Genomic DNA, 15,661 nt, shown 5'->3' on the forward strand with positions numbered 1-15,661 from the left:
TGTTATGGAGTGTTATAGAGTGTTATGGAGTGTTATGGAGTGTTATAGAGGGTTATGGAGTGTTATGGAGGGTTATGGAGTGTTATAGAGAGTTATGGAGTGTTATGGAGGGTTATGGAGGGTTATGGAGTGTTATGGAGTGTTATGGAGGGTTATGGAGTGTTATAGAGAGTTATGGAGTGTTATGGAGGGTTATGGAGTGTTATGGAGGGTTATGAGGGTTATTAAGATTTAGGAGGGCAGGGCACAATCTGAACTGGGGTAAATTGTAGTATTGACTTTTTATGACCTTCAAGTTGAACATGCTTTTGATCATCTCCTTGCGTTCCCATAGCAACGTCATCTGTGAGATTGACTCCCCCTGGGCCATAAGAGTCTCTGAGGTGTGTGTAGACATCACAGAATTCACTAGTAACTGCCTCTACGGTCCAGGGAAGAAGGCTTTCTACTAGATTTTGGAGGAACATTGCTGTGAGGATTTGATTGACTGCATTCAGCAAAACGTGCATTAGCTGGTGAGGTCATGGTGTTGGATAATGATCAGTGCCCTACTTCATCATCCCCAACTCCCCAACTCCCCAACTCATCCCAAAAGTACTGGATGAAGCTCCCCCGTCCATCATTCCTCAATGCTGGGGGGCTTTATACCCCTCTAGCCCACACTTGGCATTATTAGGCAGCATGGTGCCAATAGGTTCATGTTTACTGTATCTGCTCCAGAAAGTCCTATTCTATTGGCAGTACTTCTGTACAGGGACTAGATAAGCTGTGTGTATGAATATATCTGTCTCAGCAACGAGAGCAACCTAAAGTAGCTGAATGCATTCATTAGAAGGGGTGTCCACAAACTTTTGGACATATTGCACTGTAAAAAAAAGGTTTAAATAACCTTCATCATAAAAAGCAGTTTAAAATGAAATAACCTCCAAATGTTTCTCAAGAAATGTAGACTTTTAACATTGCAATGTGTTCAAATATTTGTGGACGCCCCCCTTTCTAATAAAGGCATTCAGCTACTTCAGCTTGCTCCGATTGCTGATACAGATGTTCTGCTTTCAGCCGACCTGCTCACAACCGTTCAGAGCTGGAAACAAAATGTATGTATCCGTGTTTAACAGCCAGTGTTGCCAACTTAGCCACTTCGTCGCTGTATCTAGCGACTTTTAGGACAGTCGCTAGCTACTTTCCTGACTGAGGAGTTGGCAACACTGGTAACAGGGTGGTACAGCTTGTTTATATACACACTGCATCAACCTTGCGTACTCTATTTATCAAATTATCAGCCAAGATTACCATCCCTGGACACAAGGCACAGCTGTGTTGGAGCCAATGTTGCAAAGTCTGGTCCACTTTGATTTTTTTCGGACCACCCGGACACATTTTACACGTCAAGCGGGAGAAAAATAGCTGATATATTGTGTGTATATGTATTAGGTCCGAGCCTGGACTCCACTTTAAAGGTTACGGTGAACCTTCTCCAGGGATTTCCAATCACCCAGAGTGCCTGTTTTTTTTCCCCGGCCTCACAGAGGAATTTTCAACTTGACGTGTGTTAAAAAAAGAGATCTCTCAGGCCGTCTGAAAGAGCGCTCCATCACAGCGGGAGGGGCTTTTAGAACGTGAGCTAACAGGACGCTGGGCGAGTCGTGCTTTATTATGCAGTAAAATGGTCAGTAAAGCCGGGCCCTGACCGCCGTGTGGAGTCAGCAGTAGCGGCCGGGGTTATGAAGACGGATCTTGGCGATTATTATAGCGGTCATTTCAGAGGGGAAACAGGTCGTGAGGGACGAAATACACACTCCAGTAGAGCTGGGACTAGAAACAGGTGGAAGAGATGGCTGCCCCGAAGACAGCAGGGAGTCCTCAGAACCTTCTAGAACCTTCTAGAACAGCAGCAGATGATCAGAACCTGGTTGGAGAGGATTATTCTGGAGGAGTCTTAGTGTCTTATTTAAAGCTCAGACGTTTAGTCTGGTCTGCTCTGGATTGATGGTTGAAGTGAGGGGTGAAGAAGATCACCATCATGGCCAGATCCAGAGAGCTCTCTGAGGCCTTCAGAAAGAAGGTTGGAGGAGATGCAGAGGAGTCTGGAAAGAGGTTCTGACATCCCAACCTAGCGAACAAGCTCATGTGGAGCTCACAAGGGTGGACCGCATGCTAGCTTGGTGGGTTTCCAGGTGGGTTTGTGCTGGGGCCGAGTTACAACCCTCCCTAATCTCACATGTGTCATCACAAGCATCTAGGCCCCGTATGCAGTCCCTGTACAGCCCAGATGGGGCGCATGTTTACCCTTTTATGGTCCCAGCACTGACCTGATGGGCATCCATATGTGGGGTCAACGTGGAATTTTGTCTCTGTATGGACAGAAAAGCTTGTGGGCGGGGCCTAAATCTGCCTTCATTTACGATTTACTTGTGTACGATGAAGGGTGCACTGTGTAGAATCCATCAGAGCTTTTTATGAGCTAGCGTGTTTTTAAATGCAGTAGAAATGATGGAGGTTTTCGCTCTTGTTGGATGCGCTATGTTTTTTCCCTGAGATTTTAATTCAGAGCTCAGTTCGGATTGGTCGAAGGCTCCTGCTGTCAGAGAAAGGATCAAACGCAGCTGATGTGTGCCTTACCTTCCTATTCGTGTCTCTGGCCCAGACAGATTAAACATCCATGAATGTTGGGCTTTGTTGGATCCCCTTGAAGGTTAAACTGGTCGTAACTGGTGGTCAGGCTGCTGCGTGATGCCGAACCAAGCAGAAACGGTCAGAGGTGAAGACCCGAACCCGTAATTCCAACGGAATAGCACAGTGATGTTACCTCCAGACGTGTAAGAATTAAACAGATGGTGATGAAGCTCCAGAGGGCTGCAGCAGTGTTTCTGCTCCGTTTAATGAGAGCGGATGATCACGGCAGACTGGCTGAGTGATGCAGGAGGTAAATTTTGAATGGGAAATGCTGCTGGGCTTCCCAGCACAGGCCTCGCTGAGCCTCGAGGAGAAAGAGAGTGAAGTAAACTCGGTGTAACAGCGAGGGTTCAAAGGTTTGAGGCTCTTTACAAAAGTACCGAAGACACAGACTCAGTGTTGCGACAGATTTACGCATTACTGCGTTCAGACTAATACGAGCTCCCGATTAGAGAGATCTGTGTATGGATCTACACACACACACACACACACACATATATATATATACTTACTTTAAGTTGCACCCATTGCTAACACAGATGTGCAAATGCACGCAAATACAGTAAACATGACCCTATTGGCTCCATGCTGCCTAATGCCAGGCGTAGGCTAGAGGGGTATAAAGCCCCCCAGCATTGAGGAGCTGTGGAGCAGTGGAAGAACTGTGTTCTCTGGAATGATGGATGGTGGAGCTCCATCCAGTACTTTTGGAAGGGGATGAGTTGAGGGGAGCATTCATCCCACATCTTGACCTCTCTAATGCTCTTGTCGCTGAATGCAATCAGATCCTCACAGCAATGCTCCTCCAATATCTAGTAGAGAGCCTTCTTATCTGAACAGCAGAGACAGTAGAGACTCCAACAAAAGCAGGATCCACTCTTTTGGATGGCCTTGATTTCAGAAGAAACAATGAATGAGCAGGTGTCCCAATACTTTTGTCCATTTGTTGTATCACAGTTTGCTCTCTTACACACACAAACGCACACACATATTACCTGCATGCGAGACTGACAGATGTAATACACACACTTAGATCTGCTGAGTGTACAAATGTAGACACACACCCACTGCCCCTTTCATCTCTCTCTCTCTCGCACGCCCTTACTCACTGTATCCTTTTTTAATCCGTTTTTTTTCCCCAGGCTTACCCTGAACATTTTCTCTCAACCCTTTACTTTCTGTTCTCTTTCAATTAATCTCTCTCTCTCTCTCTCTCTCTCTCTCTCTCGCTCGCTCGCTCGCGCTCTGCTGATGAACGCAGGTGCTGGGTTTGTGCTACAGGTAATAGCGATGCCTAATCAAATTTCCCCCACTGTGAAAAGAAGAAGAGAGAGAGTCATAATCGGAGAGAGCGAGAGAACAAGAGTGGATCGACCTGCCCTGTCGTTCGCCCACACACACACTCTCTCTCTCACACACACTCACACACATACACACATCACTTATCCCTCCATCTGCCACAGGAAAACAGAGTAGGAACTATAAGAAAAATCAAGAAAAGAAGAAAAGAAGGGTGCTGTAGACGGAATGGGCGGGGCTAAATACGTGCACCTTTAAACTGCTGTAGACTGAACGGGTGGGGCTAAACTGCCGTAGAATTAATGGGTGGGGCTAAACTGCTGTAGGCTGAATGGGTGGGGCTAAACTGCTGTAGGCTGAAAGGGCGGGGCTAACCTGCTGTAGGCTGAATGGGTGAGGCTAAACTGCTGTAGGCTGAATGGGTGGGGCTAAACTGCTGTAGACGGAATGGGTGGGGCTAAACTGCTGTAGACTGAATGGGTGGGGCTAAACTGCTGTAGGCTGAATGGGCGGGGCTAAGCTGCTGTAGACTGAAACTGTTGTAGACTGAATGGGCAGGGCTAAACTGCTGTAGGCTGAATGGGCGGTGATAAACTGCTGTAGACTGAATAGGCGGGGCTAAACTGATGTAGGCTAAGTGGGAAGGGCTAAACTGCTGTAGAATAAATGGGTGGAGCTAAACTGCTATAGTCTGAATGGGTGGAGCTAAACTGCTATAGACTGAATGGGCGGGGCTAAACTGCTGCTTGAAATTATGCAGTTAAAAGTGAGTAGTCTTGAAGCTGTATAAGAGAGCGAGCGCTAAAGGCTAGGAAAGCTACAGTGAGAGAGAGAGAGAGAGAGAGAGAGAGAGAGAGTGAGAAATAAAGAGAGAGAGAGAGAGAGAGATAAAGAGAGAGAGAGAGAGAGATAAAGAGAGAGAGAGAGAGAGAGATAAAGAGAGAGAGAGAGAGAGAGATAAAGAGAGAGAGAGAGAGAGAGACAGAGTGAGAGATAAAGAGAGAGAGAGAGAGAGAGAGAGAGAGAGAGAGAGAGAGAGACAGAGTGAGAGATAAAGAGAGAGAGAGAGAGAGAGATAAAGAGAGAGGAGATCACAGACAGTAAAGCTCAGCTGCACTCCTCCCGGCTCTCCCTGACGAGTGTTAGCCAGCTGGACAGATTAGTGCTCCGTCCCAGCGGAGGAGGATTAAAGCACACATGCTTTATTTAGTCCTGATCTCCTGCTCTCGGATCAATGACAGACTGTTTAAAGCGCACACACACACACACACACACACACACACACACACACACACACAAAAACTAACACACTTGTCATGTGGTGAGCCGTGGCTTTGTCTGTTCTCTGACATCACCATCAGCTCAGTTTGGGGTTCAGAGGTGGGTCGGGCCCGTCAGTCTGAGTGTGAACTGGGAGGGGTGAGGGTGACGCTCTGCCGGACGGCTGCTGGATCTTCATGCTGTCTGCGCTCTTCACTGATTTTCATCCTAATGTTTGTAATATTTATTTATTTTTGTCCCACTTTGCTCTGGTTCAAAAGTAGAGTGTTTTGGGTAACCTTTCACTGAAGGACAGTGTTGGTAGAAAATTCCTTAATAAACATTTTTTGGAACAAGCCATATTGAAAAAATCCTTTATAAATATTTCTTGAAAAATGCCTTTATGAACATTTATTTTTAAAAAATACCTTTATACATTTTTTTGTAATAAGCCATATTGAAGAATTCTTTTATAAACATTTGTTGGAAAATTATTTTCTAAACTTTTATTAAAAAAAATCCTATATAAGTACTTATTAGAATAAGCCATACTGAAAAATTCCTTACTATTTATTGGAAAGTTTCTTTATAAACATTTATTTAAAAAAATCCTTTATAAAAATGTATGGTAATAAGCAATATTGGAAAAAATCTTTATAAAAAATAATTGGAATAATAACCATTTATTGGAAAAATTCTTTATAAACATTTATTTTTTAAAATCTTTTATAAAAGTTTATTGGAATAAGCCATATTGAAAAATTGTTTCATAAACATTTACTGGAAAATGTCTTTCTAAACTTTTATTTTAAACAAATCCTATATAAGAATTTATTGGAATATTCCTTCATAAACGTTTGTGGGAATAACTTCCATAAGCCTTTACTGGAACTTTCTGATATTAATATCTGTTATTTATATGGGCTGAACGGAATCACTGGTAAAGTGTTCTGGTACTGTCCGGGTTTAATAAGCCTACAAAGGCTTTAAAACGGACTCGACAGGAACAAACATTCAAAGCATTTAAAACAAATTCTTGTCCAATAAAACAATATTGATTAAAGATAAGATAAAACCGCTCCGGGCTCCAGACCGCAGAGATAAACATATCCCAGGGAGCACTGCTCTATTAGCACAAACACTTGTGAAACACTAGCAATTAGCAGTGTGGCTAATCTCTCTCATGCTTCTATTTGCTGAAGGCTTTTCCAGGCCTCGCCCCGTGCGGAGCGTGTGGGAGTTCATGAATAACAAACAGCCTTTTCCAAGCGTCCTAAAGCAGAAGAAACACGGGAGGTTTTTCTGTGTTTATTTTCAGAGTCGCCAAATCAGACAAAACTGCCGGGATGCTATAATTACCCAACACACACACCTGTCAGGAAACGGTCCCAATTTAGCGGTGACACCTTTTGAATTGTGAGCCTGCGCCTTTTATCTCCCTAGTTACGATATCCTGCCTCGGATTACGCTTTACGTTCACTCACTGATCTCGCTCGCCCCTCTGACAAGCTCAATCACCTCCTTTAATTTCACTCCTGGTGAAGCGCCAGAGAAGCAGACCTTTGAAAAAGCTCATTTTCCTGAAAACCGGAATGTTCATCATTAATGAGAGCAGCTAAATGCTAACAGATCTAGCAGCGCTTTAATTCTGGGTGTGACGCAGTTCGGTTCGGTTCGGGTCGGGTCGGGTCGGGTCGGTCTGGTGGGCGACGACCTGCCCAAAAACATTTCAGTTAGTTCAGATCCCGAGCCATGCCGCTTTGCCATCAGCACCCGAGTCTGAGAGAGCACAACTCATTGGTGAATGCGAAAATATGTATTAATGTACAATCATTTTGTATACAACTACCCTTACACACACACACACACACACACACACACACACTGACAGTTTCCAAGTGTAAAATAAACAGTGCTGCTAAATGCTAATGCTAATTCAGGGGGGCGTCTTTTACAAATGTCATCCCACGTTTTTCTTTTCCTTTTATAAAGTATAAGAGAAACGCAGCATCTTTGAACCACATTCAGGCCAGTCTTGATTTTCCAAGAGCACAAAGTGTGTCGGAAATCAAAGAGGAAGTGCTGCTAACTGCTAATGCTAATTTCTGTTATGACGTAAAAAAAGAAACGCAACAGCTTTTAATCACATTCAGGTCAGTTCTGAGCTCCTGGAAGTATAAAATGTGTCGGAAATTAAAGAGAAAAAGTGCTGCTAACCGCTAATGCTAATTTAACTTTTATAAAGTAAAAAAGAAATGCAATTTTAGAAATTCTTTTATAAACTATTTTATTATTTTATTATTGGAATAAGCCATATTGAGGTAATGGCAATTTCTTTAATAAAGCAAAAAAGAAATGCAACAGATTTTTACCACATTCAGGTCAAAGTCTGTTGTATGCTGCTAACCGCTAACGCTAATTTCTTTTGTCAAGTATAACAAAAACGCAGCTTTTAATCACATTCAGGTCAGTTCTGAGTTCCTAAAAGTATAAAATGTGTCGGAAATCAAAGAGAAAAAGTGCTGCTAACCGCTAATTTAACTTTTATAAAGTAAAAAGAAACGCAATTTTAAAAATGAATTCATAAACATTTATTGGAATAAGCCATACTGAATTAATGCTAATTTCATTGATAAAGTAGAAAAGAAACGCAACAGATTTTAACTACATTCAGGTATGTTGCGTGCTGCTAACCGCTAATGCTAATTCAACTTTTATAAAGTAAAAAATAAATGCAATTTTAGAATTTTTTTATAAACATTTATTGGAACAAGGCATACTGAATTAATGCTAATAAATTAATTATTAATGAATAAAGTAAAAAAGAAACGCAACAGATTTTAACCACATTCAGGTCTGTTGCGTGCTGCTAATCGCTAACGCTAATTTATTTTGTCAAGTATAACAACTATTGTTAATCACATTCAGATCAGTTCTGAGTTCCAAAAGTACAAAACGTGTCGGATATCAAAGTGAAAGTGCTGCTAACCGCTAACGTTGCGCTAATTTAAGATTGGTCCTCCGCTGCAGCGAAAGTAAAAAACGCCACCGTGTTCAAAAGCGGGATCAGCGGGGTCAGCGGGATCGAGCACGGCAGCGGTCGAGGGAAGGAGCAGGGCTTCCTCGGTTCACGTTCTGATGAATAGCCGCAGAGTTTAGCGGATCAGCGCCGTGTTTACTGGTGTGTTTGGTATCCGTGCTCATAAGCTGAGCTGCCTTATGGCGTCGGCTTTAATCTTTCCAGTTTAGTGACCTCCAACAATCTGCCTGTAATGCGTAAAATTACACCTGTCAGAGCCGAGCCCGCTTCATTAACGCTATTTCCTGACCCGTGGAAATACGCGATTAAAAGCACAGCGACGCACAAAGACTGTGACTCCGCACTTAATTACTGCAGAAAGGGTCTTTTCCCCCTCGTCCAGGGGAACGGACCAATCTGCTTATTTATGAGATTAATACGAGCTCGTAAACACGGACAGGAAAATGGCCAAACTATTTCTGAGGCAGTTTTTTTCTCCCTCCCCTTCAGATCAGAGGATGATGCTAATATAAGCATGCTAGAAATATGCTAATGTAAGTAGCCTGAGAGTACACTTTTTTTTTTTGACTCCTGCCCAGCGACGGCTGCTGAGATGCAGCTATTTCGAGGCCCTGGCTTTTAATGAAACGTCTCCCAACTTTCTAATCTATTAAGTCCTGTCAGAAGAGCCCTGCTTACAGAAAAGGTACGTCAGATGAACCAGGGCCAAACATTTGTGTCCAGAGAAAAGCTATGAAATGAAGAAGTGTCCGAGCCTTTCTGTGAAACCGCTGCCATTTCACATCTGTCCCGGGATCCGAACTCACGCCCCTCCTGGCCATAGTGGCACAGCATTAGCCCAGACTGAGCCACTCAGAGACCCGTCACTCTGTCACTCTATCCATCCCTCTGTCTGTCTATCTGTCTGTCTGTCTGCTTTTCTATCAGTCTGTCTATCTATCTATCTATCTGTCTGTCTGTCTATCTATCTATCTATCTATCTGTCTGTCTGTCTGTCTGTCTGTCTGTCTATCTATCTATCTATCTATCTATCTATCTGTCTGTCTGCCTGTCTGTCTGTCTATCTGTTTGCGTGTCTGTCTATCTATCTGTATATCTATCTGTCTGTCTGTCTGTCTATCTATCTATCTATCTATCTATCTATCTATCTATCTATCTGTCTGTCTGTCTGTCTATCTGTTTGCGTGTCTGTCTATCTATCTATATATCTATCTGTCTGTCTGTCTGTCTATCTATCTATCTATCTATCTGTCTATCTATCTATCTATCTATCTATCTATCTATCTATCTGTCTGTCTGTCTGTCTATCTGTTTGCGTGTCTGTCTATCTATCTATCTGTCTGTGTGTCTGTCTGTCTATCTGTTTGCGCGTCTGTCTATCTGTCTGTCTGTCTGTCTCTGTATCTGTTTGCGTGTCTGTCTGTCTATCTATCTATCTGTCTATCTATCTATCTATCTATCTATCTATCTATCTATCTATCTGTCTGTCTGTCTCTCTGTCTATCTATCTATCTATCTATCTATCTATCTATCTATCTATCTATCTATCTATCTATCTGTCTGTCTGTCTGTCTATCTGTCTGTCTGCTTGATATATATATAAGCCTTATTAATCGTTTTCTTTTTATTCAGGCAGTTGCACTATAAAATGAATGTTACGGGGTGGTAAATTTCATCCTGAAATAGTGGCAGTTCTTCCTCATCACTCTTAAAGCGATGTTAGCTGGTGTGGTGGGGCTGGAGACCCTGCGCTCTTTAGAGTGTATCTAAAAGAGGCGGTGTCAGGCTTCACATGTATTAAAGGAATCAGGAGCATTGCAAGTGCTAGGGGGCGCTACGAACCGGTGGGTTGCAGTCATTCCCTGCCTCGGAAGAAGCTCAGTCTGCAGAGCGGTTCTCAGCTTTCAGCAACAGAAGGATTTCGCTCCACTTTCTGCAAATGGCCGTTATATGAAGCTGTTAGCACGAGCTGATCTGAACTGACTCGACTTGACGTGAGTCGAACCCGCAGTGGATCAAGTGCTTCGTCAAGTGCTTCCAAACAATCCTCATTCCAGACCGTGGAACACAGAGCCGCTGACCTACTGCAGCAGAAGGCCAACGAAGAAGAGGAAGGAAGGAGCCAAGCAGAATAGATGGTTTTAAACTTGGCAAAGACTTCACTGATTGAATGGTCTTGAATCGCGACCTCTGTTGGACTTTGACTCGTTCTGGGGAAAAAAAAGTGAAGTCATATTTTCGGTTGAATATCAATCGCCAACAAGAACAGCTTGGTCAAAGGTGGCAAAGTGGGTGAGAGCGAGTTAGGAGAGGAAACCATCACGCTTCACGCTCCCAGAAAAGCAGGAAATCAAATGTGTGGAGTTTTAAGGCCCAGGTCGACTGACAGGGTGAAGAACCTCAGTCTAGATCAATTTCAGACAGAAAATCATAAAATAAATAAAAACTGACCTCTGTCCATAGCTCGACTCTTTCCTCCGGCAGTGCAGGGTCACGACCTTATGACCTTCAGTCCTGACATCCTGACTGACCATCCACAGCGTGGGGTTACAGGGCCTCGCCCCTAAAAACGCAACACCGTCCTTTAGCTTCACCCTGCAGAGGAAAAAGATCAGATCAGTTTCTCTATTAATTATTATTATTATTATTATTATTATTAATTATTATTATTTTCCCTCAGTTGTTTCATATTAATAACAGAATCATTCCACGATCAAGCACCGACTGCATTCTGCTAACGTCTCATGATGAATGGGCCAACAGAAATGCAGACAGACAAGCAGACAGGCAGATAGACAGACAAGCAGACAGACAGATAGACAAGCAGAGAGACAGACAAGCAGACAGACAGACAGAGAAATCGACAGACAAGCAGACAGACAGATAGACAGACAGACAGACAGACAAGCAGACAGACAGATAGACAGACACACAGATAGATAGACAAGCAGACAGATAAGCAGACACACAGATAGATAGACAAGCAGACAGACAGATAGACAAACAGACAGACAGACAGACAAGCTGACAGACAGACACAGAAACCGACAGACAGACAAGCAGACACACAGTCAGACAGATAGATGGACAAGCAGACAGACAGACAAACAGACAGACAGATATACAGACACACAGACAGACAAGCAGACAGACAAGCAGACAGACAGACAAACAGACAGACAAGCTGACAGACAGACATAGAAACCGACAGATAGACAAGCAGACACACAGTCAGATAGATAGACAAGCAGACAGACAGACAGACAAACAGACACGCAAGCAGACACAGACAGATAGATAAACAAGCAGACAGACAGACAGACAAACAGACAGACAAGCAGACAGACAGACACGCAAGCAGACACACAGACAGATACACAGACAGACACACCGATAGACAGACACACAAGCAGACAGACATACAGATAGATAAGCAGACAGACAGACAATCAGACAGACAGACAGACAGACAGATAGATAATGTGTGTGGCTAGGTCCTCGATTCTTTCCACCTGTGGCAATGGGACTGAATCGAACACCTGAGATCAATGATTAAGACGTGTCCCAATACTTTTGTCCATACAGATGAATTGATAGATGGAGTAGTTTAATCCAGCTTGGTGCATTTCTTTAGCTGAAGTGATCATGGTGTGTTAAGCAGCTGGTGTTTTCACGTGGTCACAGTACTGGTAGTTAGCCTCACTAGCAGAAAGCCTCTGTTGGTTCTGCATTGCAATTCTCCCTGCGATTCAGGCGTCGGTGCTATCAATATTCATCCCAGAAGTGAACGAAAGTCAAGGGTGTGCCGGTCAACTCAGCACAGTTACCATTCATCATATACTGAGAGCCTCTCAATAACTTTCCCTTTGGTCTTCTTTATTCTGGGCTTCTCTGTGAGATATGCCACGCTTTCCTTATCAGACGGACGGCCTGGAGAAGCAGTCTGACACTGAGCTTAAATTCATTCATTAATTTAATAAATCACACAGACAAAACAGGTCCAAATAGTTGTGCACACCCTTTTAAATGAATGCATTCAGCTACTTTAAGTTGCACCCATTGCTGACAAAGATGTGCAAATGCACGCACACAGCTTGTCTAGTAGTCCCTGTAGAGAAAAAGTACTGCCAATAGAATAGGACCCTCTGGATGAACCTATCGGCACCATGCTGCCTAATGCCAGGCGTGGGCTAGAGGGGTGTAAAGCCCCCCAGCAGCATTGAGCTGTGGAGCAGTGGGAGAACTGGGTTCTCTGGAATGATGAATGGTGCTCTGGGAACTTGTGGATGAAGTTGTGGATGAATCCTCACAGCAACCCAGCCAACATACGGGGCTCATATTGGTGGAACGTGGGCTAGCTAGGTGGGTTCCAGGTGGGCATGGGCTCACCTAGATGTGTTGTTACTGGGCCCCGTTGTTACAGCCCACCTGGGTTGCATGGGTCCCATCTAGGCCCCAATTGTGTTTAACCCCTGTTTAACCCCTCCTGGTGGCATCACCGACTTTGGTGGGCATCCATCTGTGGGGCCAACTTGGAACTGGGGGCTATCCAGGAAGGCCCCACATGGTCATGTTAACCTTGCTTCAGAAGAAACAATGAATAAGCAGGTGTCCAAATACTTTCTGTCACCTGTCAGCCCATAAATAAATATTATTTTCCAGTACAAATAAGAGAGCAGGGCATATTTGGGACCTGTCCGTCCTCTAAACTGACTGCTATCAATAGGAATCAGCCTCACAACCAGCGAACAGCAGTAATAAATAAGGCAGCCTAATGCACTCCTCTCCATCTCTCACGGGCAGCACTTGACCCACCGCACTGCTGAACCATCCATTCAGTCGAGCACTGTGTTAAAAGCTGCGCCAGGCTTTTCTTTTTCACTCGTGGTCAAGTATCACTCACTCTGCTGCGTAGAGGCCAACACCAGGCTCTATTCACACCGGGGATGAGTGACATCCACTCAGACTTCAGCTCTCTGATACAGACCTGAACCAATCCCACGAGGCCCATTAACAGCACTCAGTGTTCAATTATAATAAAGACTTGATTAATGATGTAATGGATTCATAATTAAGACAAGCCCTGGGAGATATCTTCCTCAAAGCCTGTCGGGTTGGGTTGATCCGTTAATGCTTTTGATGAATATGATCTAGTCTGCCGGCGAATGTAAGTTCTTTGTTACTTTGGCATGAAAGGAACATGATCTGCTTAATAAGTGATAACAGATACTGACTAATTCATAATGGAGGCTGAAGAATTTATAGTAAATACTGAAGAAATGATAATAAATACTGAGGAATTCATAGTGGATACTGTGAATTCACAGTAAATACTGAAGAATTTAAGGTTTTGTGGTGGACACTGAAGAATTTACAGTAATTACTAAATAATTAATAGTAATTACTGAAGAAATAATGAGAAATACTTAAGAATTCATAGTGGATACTGACATATGCACAGTAAATAACAAACATATAGTGGGTACTAAATAATTCATAGTACATACTGAAGAATTCCTAATAAAAATTTATGTAGGCTACTGAAAAATGTACAGTAATTCCTAAATAATGCTTAGTAAATGCTGGGTACTGAAAAATGTATAGTAAATACTGAAGAAATGATAATAAATATTTAGAAATTCATAGTGAATACCAAGGAATTCACAGTACATACTGAAGATTTCATAATAAATAACATAAGATTTTGTGGCGGATACTGAAGAATTAACAGTAATTACTAAATAATTAATAGTAATTACTGAAGAAATAATGATAGATACTTAAGAATTCATAGTGGATACTGACTTCTGCACAGTAAATACTGAAGAATTTCTAGGAAATACTTACAAATGAACAGTGCATACTGAGGAATTCATAGTGGGTACTAAATAATTCATAGTACATACTGAGGAATTCCTAATAAATACTTAAGAATTCATGTAGGCTACTGAAGAATTTACATACTGTGAATACTGAGGAATTCTCAGTAAATAGTGAAACACAGTAAGTACTGAAGAATTCAAAGTACATACTGAAGATTTCATAATAAATACTTAAGTTTTTGTGGTGCATTCTGAAGAACTGACAGTAATTACTAAATAATTTATAATAAATACTGAGGAATTTGTGATATTTACTGAATAATCAATAGTAAGTAGTGAATAACTGACAGTAGATACTGAATAATCAGTAGAAAATACTGAAGAATGTATAGTGAATACTGAAGAAATTATAAATACTTAAGAGTTCATAGTGGATACTGAGGAATTCATGGTGGATACTGAGGAATTGACAGTAAATTTTAAGGAAATTCACAGTAAATACTGAGGAATTGACAGTAAATACTGAAGACTTCACAGTAAACACTGAGGAATTCATAGTGGATACTAAAGAATTCATAAGAAACATGTGAATTTGTGGTGGATACTGAAAGATTTACAGTAATTACTATTTATATAATTTTATATATATTTTATAATTCATAATATATACTGAAGAATCCAAAGTGGTACTTTATAATATTTACTGAAAAATCAACAGTAAGTAGTGAATAACTGACATTAGATACTAAATAACTGGAATACTGAAAAATGTGTAGTAAATACTGAAGAAATTAAAAATACTTAAGAATTGCATAATTGATATTGAGGAATTGACAGTAAATACTGAGGAATTCATAGTGGGTACTCAATAATTCATAATATCTACTGAATAATCAATAGTAAGTAGTGAGTAACTGACATTAGATACTGAATAATCAATAGAAAATACTGAAGAATTTATAGCATATAAAGGAAAGTATAAATACTGAAGAATTTCACAGCTGATACTTTTTGATTCCCATCCTGGATCATTATCATCAGTATGTTCTAATGGCAGTAACTGAGTTATACGGTACGAGTGTAAGAGGTTAAAAGCCGGCACATCTGCGCTTGTTTTGATGCGGCTTCCATTCAGCCACTCTAGCAACTGCTCCCATAAAACAAAATTGGCGTAATGATCCGGCTCCACGTCTCTGAATTTAATATGCAATAATGAGAGCTGTTCTTTCAGCACAGTCATAAAAGCCAGTGTTCAGACTCCCACACAGGAGAAGATGAACAGTGTGTGAAACAGACAGACAAAGAGGAGATCATCTGGACGTTCATCCAACATCAGCTGACACTGCAGTGCTGATGGAGCAGAGCAGAGAGCACAGACTGCGGCCTGTTGATCATCAGGACCTCAGTCATTACAGCACTGATGCTGCAGAAGGGAGCTTTATACAAACGAGACTGTTCAACAGCCAGAGTTAAAACCTGTAGATGGAAAAACATCAAAAACAGACATTTGAACACTCTCACCACTGTCTCACCCCTCTCACCACTGTCTCACCACTGTCTCATC

General features: G+C 42.1%; 1 protein-coding gene across 1 annotated transcript in view; it reads right to left on the reverse strand.

Annotated features, from left to right (window-relative positions):
- LOC140557838 (transmembrane protein 132C-like) overlaps positions 1 to 15,661 on the reverse strand; it is a 125,068-nt gene that overhangs the window by 37,108 nt on the left and 72,299 nt on the right. The window contains exon 4 of the mRNA XM_072682631.1: positions 10,727 to 10,870. Coding sequence (XP_072538732.1) covers positions 10,727 to 10,870 — 144 coding nt within the window. The remainder of the gene's footprint in view (positions 1 to 10,726; positions 10,871 to 15,661) is intronic.

This window comes from Salminus brasiliensis, chromosome 6, assembly GCF_030463535.1.
Source record: "Salminus brasiliensis chromosome 6, fSalBra1.hap2, whole genome shotgun sequence".
In the NCBI taxonomy this organism is placed as follows: domain Eukaryota; kingdom Metazoa; phylum Chordata; class Actinopteri; order Characiformes; family Bryconidae; genus Salminus; species Salminus brasiliensis.